This window comes from Cyprinodon variegatus, unplaced genomic scaffold (genome assembly GCF_000732505.1).
Source record: "Cyprinodon variegatus isolate N-32 unplaced genomic scaffold, C_variegatus-1.0 Scaffold230, whole genome shotgun sequence".
In the NCBI taxonomy this organism is placed as follows: domain Eukaryota; kingdom Metazoa; phylum Chordata; class Actinopteri; order Cyprinodontiformes; family Cyprinodontidae; genus Cyprinodon; species Cyprinodon variegatus.
The window spans coordinates 941016-958357 of NW_015150683.1; the positions used below are offsets into that span (position 1 = coordinate 941016).

At 35.3% G+C, this 17342-nt stretch overlaps 1 protein-coding gene across 1 annotated transcript; it reads right to left on the bottom strand.

The window, feature by feature from the left end:
• Positions 1 to 2170: 2170 nt before the first annotated feature.
• On the bottom strand, positions 2171 to 9787 carry LOC107088841 (C-C chemokine receptor type 6-like). The gene is made up of 2 exons (XM_015381266.1): positions 9607 to 9787; positions 2171 to 3726 (listed from the first exon to the last, which is right to left on the bottom strand). Exon 2 carries the CDS (start codon positions 3715 to 3717, stop codon positions 2635 to 2637), a length of 1083 nt encoding a protein of 360 aa, XP_015236752.1. The 5' UTR covers positions 3718 to 3726; positions 9607 to 9787; the 3' UTR covers positions 2171 to 2634.
• Between the last annotated feature and the right edge of the window lie 7555 nt (positions 9788 to 17342).

Below are 17342 nucleotides of genomic sequence, written 5' to 3' on the forward strand. Positions count from 1 at the left end.
CATTTTCAGGAAGCTACATCATAAAGCAAAGATACCATGGTGGTGAAAACACGGTGCCAACCACAGGGATGTGTGGTTGTTAAGTGAAACTACCCACGTGCCCAAAGCATTCAAGACATAAAATCTCAGCTGACGGCACTGTGCTCTATTGACAGCAAGCTGCACTAAGAGTGTGTTCCTTCCATCCACATTTTGGTGCCCTATGCAAAAGGTTTCAACTCTTTTTCTTCAAATAGCTTCAGCAAGAAGCATGAGAAAAAATACACTGTCAGGCAGAGATAAGGCTACAGTCTGAGAAACTCAGACTGTAGCCTTATCTCTGCCTGGAACTTTGTCGACCTTACTTCTGCTTTCCCTGTAATCTCTACTTTTTGATCTGTGCTCTTTTTAAATCATCAGATATAGTTCTTTTTTTAAGGGCTGACAATATTTCAGTCTTTTTAATTTTTTTTTATGTTTTTCAAAGTAAGACATTTGTCTATTTCTTTATTTCTGTGGACTTTTCATAACTACTAATTACTTGAATGTCTACTGAAAATAAATTTGCATATATTAATAAAAATATATAAAAAGTAAATTTTTTACACTCCTAATTTAAACAAATAAAGTAGTCTTGCTTTTTAAAATCCAAATTGTGAGTTTTCTATTTATATAAAAAGAATTTTACTGGCGTTATGAAAACACACATATTAAAAAAAAGTTTTATTTATTTTACTGTTTTCTTTTTTCAAGCTAAACTGAAAATATAACAACATGTTTCCCTTTTTTTTTGGTAAAGGTGTAAACAGATTCAGCAAATTTTATCAATAGTGCATTTTTTTTTAACTCTAAACCTTGGAAACAGATAGGGGCCCAGGAATTATTTACATAAAAATTCAGAAAAAAATTTAAAATTGGTTGCCGTTACAATACAGTTCAATTTCAATTTAGACTATTCATTTATAATAAAGCACTTCATTTTTAGGTTATGTTTATTCACAAAAATATAATATACAGAAAAGTCAGCCGAAAAAAACAACAAAAGTGTCTCAAATTATACTTTAGGCAAGAAGTTATAAGTATTCTTAACATGGCACAAATATGAAATAAAAAAAAAAATACTTCTCAAACCTACAGCACTTAACACATTTTAGAATAAAGCATTAATAATTCTGGTTTAAATAAGTATTTTCTCCAGGTTTTGTTTTAAAAGCCATACTTTAAGTTGGGGATTTTTATATGGATTTTATAATTGTCATTTTATACTCTTAGACAGCAAACGCTAAACAGGTTCTAACAACCTTCGTCTGTTATACAGATATAAGAAAACATCTTTCATTGCTCTCAATAAAGGAAAACCAAAGTTGGCCAAGTATCTTGCTGACATCAATGAGGTAAAATACACATGAATTTTTTTTTGGGGTCCCTTCCATCTATCAGTCCCTAAAATGGTCCAACATGTCATTAATTGTCTTCCTCATAATGCCTGACTGAAACTGTTTCAAACTAGATACAGATTCTGTCTAGAAAGCATGTTAAATAGCTTAAAGAATTGTTCAATGGCATAAGCCGGTTCCCAACTGGCATAAACCGGTTCCCAACTGGCATAAATCGGTTTCCAACTGGCTTAAACCGGTTTCCAACTGGCATAAGCCGGTTCCCAACTGTCATAAGCCGGTTCCCTACTGGCATAAATTGGTTTCCAACTGGCTTAAATCGGTTTCCAACTGGCTTAAACCGGTTTCCAACTGGCTTAAATCGGTTTCCAACTGGCTTAAACCGGTTTCCAACTGGCATAAGCCGGTTCCCAACTGGCATAAGCCGGTTCCCAACTGGCATAAACCCTTTTCCAACTGGCTTAAACCGGTTTCCAGTTTCCAACTGGCATATGCTGGTTAGCAACTAGTATATGTCGGTTAAGAACTGGTATAAACCACTTTCTACTGTAACTGATATAAGCCGGTTCCCAACTGACATAAACCATATTCCACTTTGGGCTCTAGGTGCTGCTGCTTAACATGGTGGAAGGTTAAGAGTAGCCCTTCACTTATTTTTGGAATTCGAATCAAGCCCAAAGAGCGAATTTTGATAAATATGAGACACAATAGTAATTGTTGCTTGTTGTTGTTTTCTCAGTGTGTTATTACATTAAAGTTAGTTATCTACTATATGTTTGCACATATAGCCTGTTATATATTTCAATAGGTTACTCATGTTTAGAGGCATAGGAGTTACAACTGATAGGGCAGATTGTGCCAGTCCGGATCCTAACAAAAAGGCCATTATTGTTACAACATTAATGTGTTCAGTGGGAAATAGGAACAAACCTTAAAATGGTTAATGTAAAATTATGAATATTAACACTTAATAATATTGCATTCTGTCCTTAAAAAGTTTCAATTATGTACAATTGGTATCTTAATATCCAAGTGATACCCCACTAAGATCTACTTAAGGGGCTTAGGTGGTTTTGCTGGTATGGATTTATATATGATCAGCAAAGCTCCTTCATGAAGCTAGGGATGGACTAATTTAAACAGGTAATATCTTTTTAGGATAACCTGCATTTAATTAACTTTCAAACCAACACATTTGGGGGTACAATAAAATAAATGTACTGGACAAATGAGAGGTCACTAGAGGACTCTGTGGCTATCAAGCACTGAAGGATGACATGTTGGAACCGTCTGAGGCTTTCAGGCCTGAATTGGACATTTCCGAAGTCCCACGTGACGAGCGAGCAGAGTAGAGGTACATTTTACTAAAGCACCAAAGGTCAGACAGTATTTTCTGGAAATGGCTCCTGAACTTCACTCCAATAAACGCATACAGGATGGGATTGAGGCAGCAGTGGAGGTAGGCTATGCTCCTGAAAGTGGCCAAAATCATGAGTTTGGTTTTTTCCGCCTCGCAGCTTCTCTCAGTAAAAAGGGACATAGTGTGGATCAGGAGGACCACGTTGTAGGGAAGATGGCACACGATGAAGACTGCAACCACTGCCCATATCACCCGGATGGCCTTGTGCCTCTGGTTGTTCTTGGCTCTCAGTAAGGTGCACAAGATGCATGAGTAGCAAAAAACCATCACCAACAGAGGCAAAAGGAAACCAACCCCCATCTGCAGGCTTGGCACCATCACCTTCATTAGCCTTGCTGTCTTTGTGTCTTTGAAAGACAGGGTACATGTCACAGTGGAGGTCTGCTGCATCAGATCCTCTTCTTCAAAGAGCTCAGTGTAGATAACTGTAGGTAGAGTTAAAACCAGTGCAAACACCCAAACTACTGAGCAGATCAGGCGACTGTATGTGACAGCATGGGATCGAGAGCCGAAGGAGCGCCTGGCCTTCACGATGGCGATGTATCGATCCCCACTAATGCAGGCGAGGAGCAGCATGCCGCTATACAGGTTGATGCTGTAGGCTGAGCGAAGCATCTTACAAGCCACAGAACCCATGGGCCACTCGTACTGCTCATTATATGCAATTAAAGGCAAAGCCACCACAAAGATCAGGTCTGCCACAGCCACGTTGAACAAATAAACATCTGTCATGGTCTTGGTCTTCTTGTAGAAACCATAAGTGATCATCACCAGAACGTTGCCGATCAGGCCGAGGGCGCAGATGACGGAGTGGATGCTGGTTTGGGAGATTGTCTCTGCAGGCGTAGGGTTGAGGCTGCAGAGCTCATCGGAATCGTTGGCTGCCCAGGTGACATAATCTTCTGCAGTAATATTATCCATATTTTCAATCTGAAGAGGTCAAAAATAAGAATTCCACATGTTAAAGATGTTTGGCTATGAATAGGGGCCTGCAAAATGAATTAGACACTGTGTATTTTACTCAAATTGTAAGTTAGAAACCAACATAAAGTAGTACATAATGTTAAAGGGAAGGGAAAGGACATGATTTTCAATCTTTTTACAAATATAACCCTAAGGATTAAGATTTGTATCCAACACCTTTATGTTTCCCCCTTTGTTAAAACTGTATCTACAAACAGAAAGTTATTTCATGATATTTGTAACCAGGTTCTATATACTTCTCAAATATTATGCACAATATGTAAGTTGAGTAAGAATGTAATTTTTATTTTTTTATTTTTTTCATTTTAAAAACAGACTTGTTTTATAGATGCACTTTTAAGGACATTTTTGTTATGGGTTGTTGGTGTCAGAAAAAAAAATAAAAGTCAAAATAACTTGTTTCATCTAGACTATTAATTTCTTTGTGGTTGGACTCTGTACTGCATCAAATTTTTGTTCACCAAATACCAAAATAAATGCTTTTCATTTTTTGGAGTTCTCCCGGGTCGGCCTCCGTACATAGGTTGTGCGTGCTAACCACTGCACCACCTGCACACCCATAAATGCTTTTTTAAGATACCGTAAAGTTAAATTTCACACTCTTGCCATTAGTTATAAAACTAAGAAAATTAGGCAAAAGGAAGTTATCATCCAGAATTGTTGAAAAAGGTTTCTTAAATAGGGTACGATTCATTACTTTTAATTTTATACTTTAAGTAGTTTTAAAAATGGTACTTTTACAGTATTATTGAGTAAAAAGCTGACACTTTAACATCTACAAGAGTGTTTTTAAACAGTAGGATTTATGCCTCTACTTCAGTAATAATCATAAGTATTTGACGTCTCTGTTAGCAGACAAGACATGCCAAGCCTTCAGTTGTGAAGTATAAAGCTAAATAGGTTTATAAACAGTAACTAAAGCAGGAAATATCATACTATAAACTATATGATCTCCAATCATGTAGCAAAAGTTTGGAAGATCTATAAATCAAGACATTGGTCGTCTTCATACATCCAAAGACAGTCCATTAACCGGAGAAACTGCCCATGGTGACTCTGGAGGAGCTGCAGAAATCAACAGCTGAGCTGAAAAGCAAATTTTATACATCACACCAATACAGGCAGTATGTAAAAATGGCAAGAGGAGCACTGCTGGTGAAGTAGAACCACAAGAAATCTAGGTTAAAGTTTGCCACAAGACATATGTGGGGCAAAACAAACATGTCCAAGAACGTGTTCTAGAACAAAACTACAGTTTTTGAACTACATTTCTTCTATTTTGGCAACAAAACTATGGATGCATATATGTCTGATCACACCATAGCCGTAATGATGCAAAGTGGTCGCTCCACTAATCTCTGGAGATGATTTGCTTTTGTAAGCACAAGAAAAGTTATTTGAGCTGATGTGAATATGGATAAAGCTAAATACAGGCTAATAATAGAGAAAAGATGTTAAAGACTGTTTTGGGCCATTAAATGCACTAACCTGACAATATGTTATAAATCATGAAGGAATCAATCGTTTTACTTTTACTTTTCATGTTCAAATTGACAGATGATGCTGAGGTAAATATGTATATGATCTTTTAGCCTTTCCATATAGACTTTTTAGTAGAAAGTATTAGTTTAGCAGAAAGTATTCAGCTACTTTGAACCTGTAGCAGTAATCTAAAAATTCACCATACAAATTAATTATTAAGTTTTAAAATTCTTCAGAGGTGAAAATAGCAAAGGCAAAATGAGTTCAAATTCCCCAGAAAAAAAGGAAAGAATCTAGTAGGGTTGCACAGAGATCAAACAGGATTGTTTGACTGAAGCCACACGTATTTGCTAAAATTTTATCTGTTCTTTTTCATCAGTTTACCTTATAATAGCGCACCAACACCCTAGTTGGCCTCATTTTTTCTCTGTCAATGACCCAATTTTGGGCCAATAAGACACAGAACTGCACACAAATGTAGGCAGCAGGTCGCCTCATTCTGCGCTTTTTCTGATCTCAGAAAAGATAACAAAGGTTATCAGAAAGGATCTCCAACACTTTACGGTAAGTTTACCAAAAAGAAGTGTGTTGTGTAGGTAGATCAATAACTTGAGATAAAAGTTTTCAGTTCTACTGTGAAAATAAAGCTCTTTCACAAGAAAAAATTTTTTGATAAGTGTAAAAACATCCAATGTTGAAATATGGAAAGTGCTGACATGGCTTTGCAATGATTTTTTGTGTTTTTCTTCTTCTGCTCCTTTAAATTTGATATAGTTTCTATTGATATATGTACAATGTATTTCTCTAAACCTTTTTAAAATAAAAATAACAAAAAAATATCTAAATGATAGGAGAAGATCATGATAAATTCTGTTGATTAACAAACAAATGGAAATAAATAACATGAAACCTACTAAGTAAGCTGTTACCAGTGTATGTTTTTGTCCACCTTCTATCAAATAAAGGATATTTTCAGAATTAAAGGACCAATATTCAGCAAGGCCTTAAAAAACTACTTAAAGTGCTAAACGTTAGTTATATACATTACTGCAATGGTGTCTTTACAGGCCTGAATAACAAGTTGATCAGACATTTGATCCAGAATCCTGCTGCCCACATCCTCACTAGAAATAAGAGAATGGAGCACATTACCCCAGTTTTACAGTACTTCCACTGGGTTCCTGTCTCTTTGAGAATAGACAATGAAATGAAATGAATTCAATTTGGTAGAAAAATGAATGAAATGAATTGACAATGAAAATTAAACAATCCAATAGACTTGGTTTCCAAGTTTGAAGATTTTTTGTGTCCTATCCAGGAAGCTTTTTACAAACATTTTGAATTGAAAAAGCTTCCTGGATGGGAAGCGAAACGTCTTCAAGCTTAGAAACAAATTTAAGTGGATTGATGAAGTTTTTAGCTTCCAACTGGAAGCTTTAAGCGCTAAAAGCCTTAGCTCCAAAAATACTTGCTATCAGTGTGTTAACCATTCAGACCTCACAGGTCTTCTGGCTCAAATCTACTTTGTACACCTAGAACCGAATAAAAGCAGCTTTTAGGTCTTATGCTTTTATAATTTGGAGAAAAAAAAATCCCGGACTATAAAAGCACTGAAACTCTGAGTTGCTTTAAATCGACATAAAAAACATATTTGTTTATTTGTTTAGAGTGGCCTTTAAGGCGTTTTCTAACCATAATTATGAATTACATTTTCAGTCCATTTTTTCTCTGATTTTAATCAATCTATTTATCTTTTAATAACATTGTTTTATTTTAATAATGATTTTTTTCTTCTCTTTAAATATTGGCATGCTTCTAGCACAGGTTTTAAAGGTGAAGAATGAAGTTACACAATAGAAATGTTTGTGTCTGTTTACTAAATTTATAATCACATAATTACATTTATTTGAGTAATATCTTCAAAATATGTACTTTTAGAAATATTTTTATTGTACAGAACTAATTAATTATACTTGAGCGTTCAGAGATTTTCCTTCTGAAGAAGGAGATACTCACAGATACTCACTAATACTGAATATTAAGCAGCAGCTGCAGATATATACCACCCTGAATAATAGTGTATAATCGCCATAGGTTTTGCCTTCCACACACACATGAAAATATAAGGCATACCTGCTGCTTTTGAAACTTTTTTGAGGTTTACTTTGGTTTTCTGTTGTCTTGTTTTAGCTTGTGTGAAAGCAAATATGTTGGGCTATGATCAAGCTCTGGGACATCTATTCCCAGAGCTATGTAGGCAAAACAGGACAAACACAGCCAAAAAAAGTCTGTCTAACGGCGTGCTTTCTGAAAAATAAATCATTATTTAATACATGTGTTAGTCCAGCAAGTACTTTGTACTTGAGTACCTTTTTTTATCAAGTAATAACTGATCAAATCTCAGTTTAGCACAACAATGCAACCAGTTTTTTTTTAGCTTTTGTTATTTTCCATATCTTTTAAAGGATTTCTTTGTTGTTGTTTTTTTTATTTTGAATTAACATTTTTTTTACTTCTATATAGTTCATTTAAAGATTCCAAAGTTCTGCAAGTACGTATTCTGGATTTATATTTTTAACATCCCAAAAGTAGGGGTTTGCAGACTGTTCACAGCTACTAAAACTCAGGCCACAATGAAGGATCCCTTTGCATGATATAGAAAATCGTTTGATGTGGCTAAAATTCACTAAATTGAAACATTCTGCTGCCGGAATATTGCACAGTTTAGTCTTTAATGAAAATGCTATTAATTAGTTTTATGTGCATGTGGCATGTGAATATATGTTGGTGTGTGTATGCATACTTTATGCATGTTTGGGGAAGAGACTTGATAAGATGAAACATCTCTAATTTCAGGTCTTTCACTTCTCATTTAATTCTGCACTAAAAAGGATTGTGGCATAAAGCATGACTGAGAAAAAGGAAGACATTTAAGTGGTTGGATATTCTACCCACCTCTGGTTGCTGGTGGCTCAGTAGTTGTTGAGTGTAAAGAACAACTTTTACTGGGCATACATTTGTCTGTATTGCTGCAGTCTTCCCTCTCCGCCACACTTATCCCATGTTCTAATTATTGAGTACTGTATAATTCTTAGGATGTATTTGTAATTTTTCTCTAATTAATATATAGTTTTTAAGATGCTTTATTATTTATCTGCAATTAATGTATTTAATTAAAGATGGACAGTTTGCTAATGGCAGAAAATAATCAACTGGTAATGTCTAACTTTATTGGTAGTAAATCCGGTAACAAATTATTTATGTTCAAATTAGAGACTAAAAGCTTTTCAACAGAAATTTAAACAGGAAGTTCTTCAAAAGCATGTCAATATCAGTTTGTGCACAACTATGCAACCAGATTTTTATTACACCTTCTAAGAGAATGAGATCATTTAGGGGATTAAAAAAGCCTTGAAATTATGCATGATGTTTTTTTGTTTGTTTTTTTACATCCCCAAATGATAGGTTTGTAGACTTTTAACAGCTAGGATAAGTTGCGTAAGAATCAAGGATCCCTTTGCATGATATTGAAAATCCTTTGTTGTGGTTCAAATTCATTAAATTAAAACATTCTGCAGCCAGGCTATTTTAAAGTTCAATCATAAATGAAAATATTAATATTTTCTGCAATTTACTATGTAACAACATATATTTATGTGTATCCGTTTATACATACATATATTGATATATACATATATGTGTATGTGTGTGTTTGTATATACATTCTTATTCATGTTTTTGGGAAGCGACATGATAAGATGGAACATCTCTGATTTCAGGACTTCCACTTCTCAGTAAATTCTGCATTAAAAAAAGGATTGTGGCATAAATGCATGACTGAGAAAAGGGAAGACATTTATCTTGCTTTCAGTCTTTACTAAGAAGACTGAAAAAGAGCCACAGATATACATACATATATGCACATATACACAATTTTTTGTTTGATAACAGAGTTTGATAAGTTAAGGTTCTTCAAGTGTTTGTATTTTGATAAAGCTTCCAGTTTGACTTCGGTTCCTACTTTCATTTTGTTTTTTCTCTTACAGTTTTCCATAGGTTTAATTTTCAGGCAAAGCAAAACATAATTGATTTATAAAATGTAATCCCATTAAAGTGTTAACACTTCAAACTGACAAAATTATTGACTTAGTCAGACATGTTTACCTAAATAACCACTTATCAAATAAAAAGTATTTTAATTAAATATAACTCTTTAACTTCAGTTAACCTTAATTTTCTTTCGTTTATTGTGGCAGTACAAACAGCAATCTTTATTTGAAAATTAAAGAGTCTAAACAGATTTTTTTTTTTTTTAATGGAGTTTCATTATTTTAAAAGACATACCTTGTTAATTAATTTTGATCCTCGATGTCAAAGGGTGTTGATTCAAAAGGTAAGTAAAAAATTATACTCCAGGTGCTGAAACAGCTGCTGGTTAAGACAGCTTTCAGTCAAAATGCAGTTTTACATCAAAGAAAATCTGAGAGGAAAAAAAAAATCTCTAAGCAGATTGAGCTGAAGCTAAAACCACAGTTTCCCCACCTCTGCGTCTGAATGACTAAAATGCTTCACTGATCTTGCTACTTTCCTTTTCAAACTCTAACTGCTGTCTCTAAATGAACTGCTCTTATCTGATGGATACAATTACAAAACAGCAATGAGTATTATTCTGCATGCAGGGACACCCCCTTAAATATCTTTTTAGTAAGTAATTATTTTTTTGTTTTTTTTTGCTTGTTTTGTTTTTGCATTGTCTATATTATGGTAAATCTAATGAAGACAACTAGTCTGTTGTAACATTTAATATCCCTAAATTTATAACAGTAGTTAGTTTTTTTTCCAGCCTCTGAACAGAATTCCAACATAAAACACAGGAGCCTCACAAACAGTAACAGTAACCATAGAGAACTAATTTAGCCTTGCATTTTGACTTTTGTGATTTTAAATACATCCAATTTAGGCTCCCTTATCAATACTGCAAATGTACATAAGCAATGAGTCAAACTACTTGAACAAATACAAATAAATCCCTGTTATAGGGAGTTTTTTCTCTTCACTGTCACAACAAGCATGTATAGTGTGAGGGATTGCATTCAAGTCAATGAGTCGATGCAATCAACTGGTTTTCCCTTGATAGAAAAAACAATTTGTCTGTATGAACCTGTGAATTGTAAAGTGCATTGAGATGACATGTGTTGTGAGTTGGCGCTAAATGAATAAACTAAACTGAATTGAAATATAGGTGACACTATTTGTGGCTCAATTTACGTAGACAGGCTCTTATTGAAACCACAATACTGCCAATTTCCCACGCCCTGAACGCATCAATGAGTATATACCAAGCTGACAACTTCCTGTAAGTTAGCAAAAGTCAAGACTCAATATTAAGCTTTATATTTCACAGAGATTAGCATTAAAACAAATCCAACAAAGGATATCTGACAGTTATCGCCAGCTTACCTGCTACACTGGAAAAAAATCGAAATCTAGATAAGTCCTTTTTCTTAAAATAAGTGTGTTTTTTTTTCTTGAATTGATTAGATAAATGATACACTTTGCCAATGGAACAAGATAATTTATATTTAAAATAAGAAAAAAACAATTGCTTTGTCTTATTTCAAGTGCTTATTTATCTTATTTTAAGAGTAAAACTACTCATTCCATCTCATTTACCTACTCAAATTAAGGGTGAATACACTTATTTTAAGAAAGTTTTACTTATTTCTAGATCATTTTGCAGTGTAAGTAGGCCTAATAGCTGTAGGAGTCAATGTTATCTTCACTTTTCAAGTTAACTCTGCATTAAATAAGGAATAAAGTGTAACAAAGGATATCTAACAAACATGACCAGCTTACCTTCAAAGTATTAACCATCACTGTTATTACTTTCACTTCTCAGTTAATTCTGCATTAAAAAGGATTGTGGCATAAAGCGAGACTGAGAAGCGGGATGACATTTAAGTTTTTTAAGTTTTGAAATGGGGAAACTTGAAAGAGAGGCATACAACAAACGTATGTTTGTTGTTTTGTTTGATAACCGAATTTGATAAGTTTAGGTTTGATAGTAATATGTTATATAAAATTTTTTTTACTAATACCGTTGCTACGTAAAAACGTTACTTAAAACTTATCAGAAAACGTAATATCTTGTTCAGCAGCGTTACCAGATACAATCGAGATTTTCCAGCCCAAACATCTATTAAAAAATTACACACATCACACAATTAATATATCAATTAATATATTGTTTCATTTACTGTGTGAACATGAACACACTTCAGCACAACTTGATTCAACACTACATGTCAAATCAGCAACAATCAGCCCAGAGTTGTTCTCTGTAAAGCACTGTGACCCAGCCACCGCAGCCATGTCAGATCCAGTGAGTGTCATGTGACACATCACATAACGTGCCAACATGTTTACAGATGGATTCAAAACCACGTAGACTACTCCTCTTTTTGTGTCAAGAAGAGAAACTACGATCAGTGCGCGCACACAAATATGCAAAGCTTCTTTTTAAAATAATTACATTTATTAAGGTTCTTACCTTTAATTAAGGTGACCAGATTTTTGCAATCTAATCTGGGGACATTTCCAGTTCTTAAATAAAAATGAATGCATTTCATGAAAATTAAAATAGAAAACAGGGATAGTGATGCTTTCATCCATATTCAAATTTTTACGAATATTTAAACAACAAAAATCAAGTGTGAAATCCAGTAATGCACAACTTCTATTTCCTCAGATTAATTAAATGAATCAATGGATTGTGTTTATTAGTGCCATCTGGTCATTCAGTCTTCTCTGTCTTCTTCCCTTGTGAACAACATAACATTGTCTTCAGGGACAGGCCAGTTCGCATCAATAGAGTCTGTGAGAATTTCCCTCTTTTTCCATAAAAAAAAAAATAAAAAAATCATATAAATAAAAATTTAAAAAAATATATAAATACATTTTTTTGTATTGTTCACCATAAAATAAAAAGGGCCTCAAGCTGGCCTATACTGTATCCTGGACAGCTGAAGTGCATTGGGTACCATCCAGCAGCCTTTGTTGATATTAAAAAAGTTTAGTTAGCTTTTTATATTCAGATTAAATTACAACCATTAAACAATAATATAATTCTGGATCATTCTCATGAGCAGCTTAAAGCAGTCACACCAAAAATAAATTTTTGTCATTTCACGTATAGATTGATATAGAAAAATAAGCTCTCAGGGCCAGCCTAAAAATAATCTGTCCTTTAATAAATTTATAGTGAAACCTAATAGGAATATATTTTCAGAATTCTAACCCTATTTTCTATCTACAGTATGTATATACAGCTGTGCTTTTGTGTTTTACGTAAGCTGTTATTTGTAAAGGATGTACATGTAAAGTTTAATGTTAACTTTTTCACGTTCCAATCATTTCTTCTTTTTTTTTTATTTTACAATAAAAATTACATTGAAACTGTAAATTGTACTCATCAACGCATCTTTATTGCATCTTTTTTTATTTTTTCCCTTTGGGGGGGCTATATCAGTTTCTTTCATGGAGCCCCAAATTCCTGGCGGCAGCCCTAAGCTGACTTCTGCCTGCTTTTTGTTTTAATCTTCTAAGTAGATTTTTCTCCCTTTTCTTCAAATGTTCTTTCCATCACTCTTCCTATTTTCCTCCACTCTCATTCATTCTTCTAATCTTCTTCCTCTCCTCTTCTATCAATCTTATACTAATCTAAAACAGGGAGATAATACAATCAAAATCCCTTCCAAACACACATAATCTAAGACATATTATGGTTGTTATGATGGTGATTATTATTATTAATATTATCATTGTTTTTATTGTCGTTATCGCATCGGATAAAATACTAAAAGGCTAATCACCACAATAATTTGAGGTACAAATAAAAACAACTTAATAAATGAACATTAAACAGGTGAATATCTCCTCCTCCATCGTTCTCAGATCATGAAGATTTTGACTCATTCAGTTTTCCTTTTACTGCCTCTTATTTTTTATAATTAGGAATCATCCAATCTGAGTGGTAGAAAAGTAGATATAAACCTAGAAGTCTATGCTAATAAATCACAACCATAAAACAGCAAAACAACTTATAACTCTACTTACAATAACTAACTATCTTGCGAACTAAAGGCTGATCAATGCTAAAAACATCTTAAGATGAACCCTTGCTGATCCCTGGAGAATCACCGTACCAGATTAGCTCCTTGCAAGGAGTTTTCAATCATTCTGTCTCATTTTAATCTGAGTTTTTTTTACTCATGCCAGCTGCAGCCAATGATCTGTCTTACTTTTTTTCTTAAAACGGGAAAGATGGTCCAAGTATTCAAGATGAGACAGTCAGGAGGTTTAAACATAAAGCATAAAAAAAAAAAACAGAAGTGAAACAGAACAGAAGCGGGGTGCTGTGGATCTGCGGCTTGCTGCGGCTGCAGGACGGGGACGGGACACCGCCCAATCACTGACACTCTGGGGAAAGAAACACAGGTAAGTGACCACGATCATCTAACAGGAGATTATTATCTTAGTGAGACACTTACCTGGTTTAATAGTTCATTGCATCTCCTTAGAAAGGTGCGTTCCAACCGGAGCTCCGGAGAACATACAGGAGGCCAATTCAGGTCAGAGGAAAACAGAGCAGGCCGGAACAGTCTAGGAATCCAAGAGTCCACAGCTGATCCGAAGTTCCGATACAAAAAGGAACCGAAGGATACAGGCTTCCAGGAATCTTTAGAGCATTCAGGCAGGTTCCGAGTCCAGAGTGAGACTGGTCCAGACAAACATGCACAGAGGCAGACAGGGAGGCTCTGATGCAGACTGGAAGGCTCAGTGGTTGAGAGAATAGAGACAAGACATTGTACCGGAATTTCTCGAGGAAGCGTTAAACTGGTCTCCTCCTAGGATCCAGGCTTATGGGGATAAAACTGACCCTCTTGTACTGAGCCAAAAGCCTGAGTGCTCCATGGAGAAGGACCAGAACACGATCAAAGGACTGGACAAACACAAAAAAAACCTCAATACGCTGGCCGCCAGGAACCAGGACCTGAAACCTGAGTGAAAATTGACCTCCCCCCTTATTAAAATCAGACTAAATCGGTGTCAAACGTTTGTGCTACTTTTGTTCTGGTTTGGGCAGCAAACATTTCCGTTATATCATTTCAAAGATATAAGGAAATGTTTCTAGAGGTCATGAAAGGTTAACCAGCCCCCAGGTTTATCACACCAGATCCACCTGCTGCTAAAACCACCACAATTTGAGGTGCCACTACACTAGTTCTCTGTTGTAAACACCCTGGCAGATGATATTAGCTAACCTCTTACACCCTAATGGGGTATAAATAAATTTCTGCCTGACAAAAACACACAAAAGTAAATAACTTATAGCCTCAAAGCTATTAGATTTAAGAAGAAACTTTTGGTACGTCTGTAAAGGTAAGATGTCATAGAATGGTTTTCTGGTGTCAGCACCGTTGTAGCTTTGACCCTGCCTGAAATATTAGGGACAAAATACAAAATATTTTGCATTTTTGGAACCTCGCCAAAATTTTCTTTGAAATAAACATTGCAAAACACTACCAATATATTATTTATAGCACAAAAAAGTAATACAGACTTTTAAATCTAAATGTTGTGTAAAAATATACCAAATTTGGACTCAATCAGATGAATCATATTTATTTTAGAATGGTATTAGTGAGAAATTTCTTAGGCGGAGAGGCCATTTTGGCACATTTATCCATAAATGACACCAAACTGTGCCAAATATGTTTTTTACATCAATACTGGGGGTTTGGTAAAACTACGAGGTCATGTAGCAGCTGGACCCGCCGGTGGGTCCGTAGGGTTCAAGGGGCTAATCAGTGATGGAGAAAGGTAAGGGAGACTTTGCTATGAACCAGTAACGATGAATGATTGGTGTGTTTTAATACTCTAACTCAAAAACCGCCAATCTGACTCTGAACCAGCCCAAATTATCTCCACCAACCCAAAGCAATTTTACCCTCAAAATCCAAAAGAAACCCGCCCAATTGCCTAATCTGGCACCACTGTTCTTTAGACCTGCCACTTCTCCAAGAATGTAACGATACTGACCCCTATTGGCGAAATATAGAAACACTAAGGAAACAATGTACAATTCATCCCAAATACATGAACAAACTCAAATGCCCCTATGGCAAAAATAAGGCATATAACACAGAAAATCCCCAAATAAGACATATTTCTCAAATGGCCTATTTACGACATCTAGTAAATCTTTTTTCTCATCTTGTTGATAGTCTTGCTCTCCATTCCAAGGTACAGGTAAAATAGATTTAAGATACCATTTTTGAAACTGCCTCCAAATCTGAGGCAAGCAAAAAGAAGGCTTGCCCCCTTTAGTCTTGGAGGAGAGTTCGTGTCTTAAGCAGAGGAGTTCAAGTATCTTGTATCCCTGTTCACAAATGAAGGTTAAATGGAGCTGGAGATTGATAGGCAGATCCGTACAACATCCACATTATAACAGCAGCCTCACCGATCTGTCTGTTGTGGTGAAGAGAGTTGGTTGTACTCTCACCTGTGGCCATGAAATCTGGATTATGACTGAAAGAATCAGAGATCTCAGATACAAGCTCCTGAAATGAGCTTTCTTAACAGCTTTCTATATCGAGAGGTCGACTGAGGTGGGTGGGACATCTTTTTCAAATGCCCCCTGGACACCTCTCTTGAGATGTGTTCCATGCATGTCCCACCGGGAGGAGGCCCAGTTGACAACCCAGGGCATGCTGGAAAGCCTATGTCTCTGTTGGTTAAAGCGAGCCTCTGGCATCCCCCAGTAGAGCTGCAGGTGGTGTCTGGGAGACGGACATCTGGGAATCTCTTCTAAGATCTTACCAGAGAAGACCCAGTCCTGGAAAAGCAGAACTAGGAGGTGAGGTACAAGTCCGATGCAAAAGTTGTACAAGTTCTACTATCACCTTGCTTTTTTGTTTTTAAATAATTTATCTTTTTTTTTTTAGATTAAAACTATTTTAAGGTTTTTTGAATGCATGTTCGTTGTGCTTATGGACGTTTTTGAACTGTGCTGCCAATAAATTCCTCTTCAAGAACAATAAAGTTTTTTAATTCATCAATAAAGAATCTTACATGTGTACTAATGAGAATTATGATTTGTTTCATTAAGAAAAAGGTATGATGACTGTTGATCACCTCTTCAGATACTGTACACCTCCAGAGGCCAGTGGCAAGCAAGTATGATTGCAGCTGACCCATCCAACCATGCTTTTAGAACCCAGAATCTTTTGATTCTGACCACTATACATAGATTTTAAAAGAGGATTCTCTGCATTCACAAAGACTGGAATAAAGCTACAGTCTCAACATGAGAAGCAATTAGTTTAAACTGGTTTAGACATCTGACAAGAAGATTATTACTATGAAGGTGTTTTGGAAAATACACGTGCATGGAAACCCCAGGGCAGACCCTACTCCAGAACACAAGAGGAACAGAAAATCATTCCTGCATTCCCCTCCTGGTTGGACAGATGCCATCTAAAATTTAATCAACTATCTCTAAATGTATGTACTACTCCACATCTTATAAATCTCAAAAAATAATCATACTTTAACTTGTTTTTTTTTTAGTTTATGTTTCTAAATTCTCGGGTCTGTTGCCATTCACTACCTCTAGATGTCCTCAGTACTTAACATTTTCTTGAATTGCCCTTTTCAGCACTGGTTACTCATTACAGACTTGCAGCCTGATTCTTCCAGAACACTAAAAGTTTGCTGCAGGACTCTTTATATCGGATCCTTGGTGTTTGCTTCACTGACTTTCTGCTCCTCTTTAATCTTCATTTGTAACTAAGTATTTGCTTTATTCCCCTAAAAAAAATACCTGTAGATTTGCAAGTGAAGTGGGCATGATTTGTTGTGGACCAAAAAACAATTTGTATTGCAGTTATTTTATGGTGGGACCACAACAAAGGGTTCATGTATTCAGGGATGTAGTCTCCTAGGAGAAAAACATTTGACACATCTTTCCAAAATACTGTGTAAATAACGCATCATTATTTTAGTCCCTGTGATCTAGG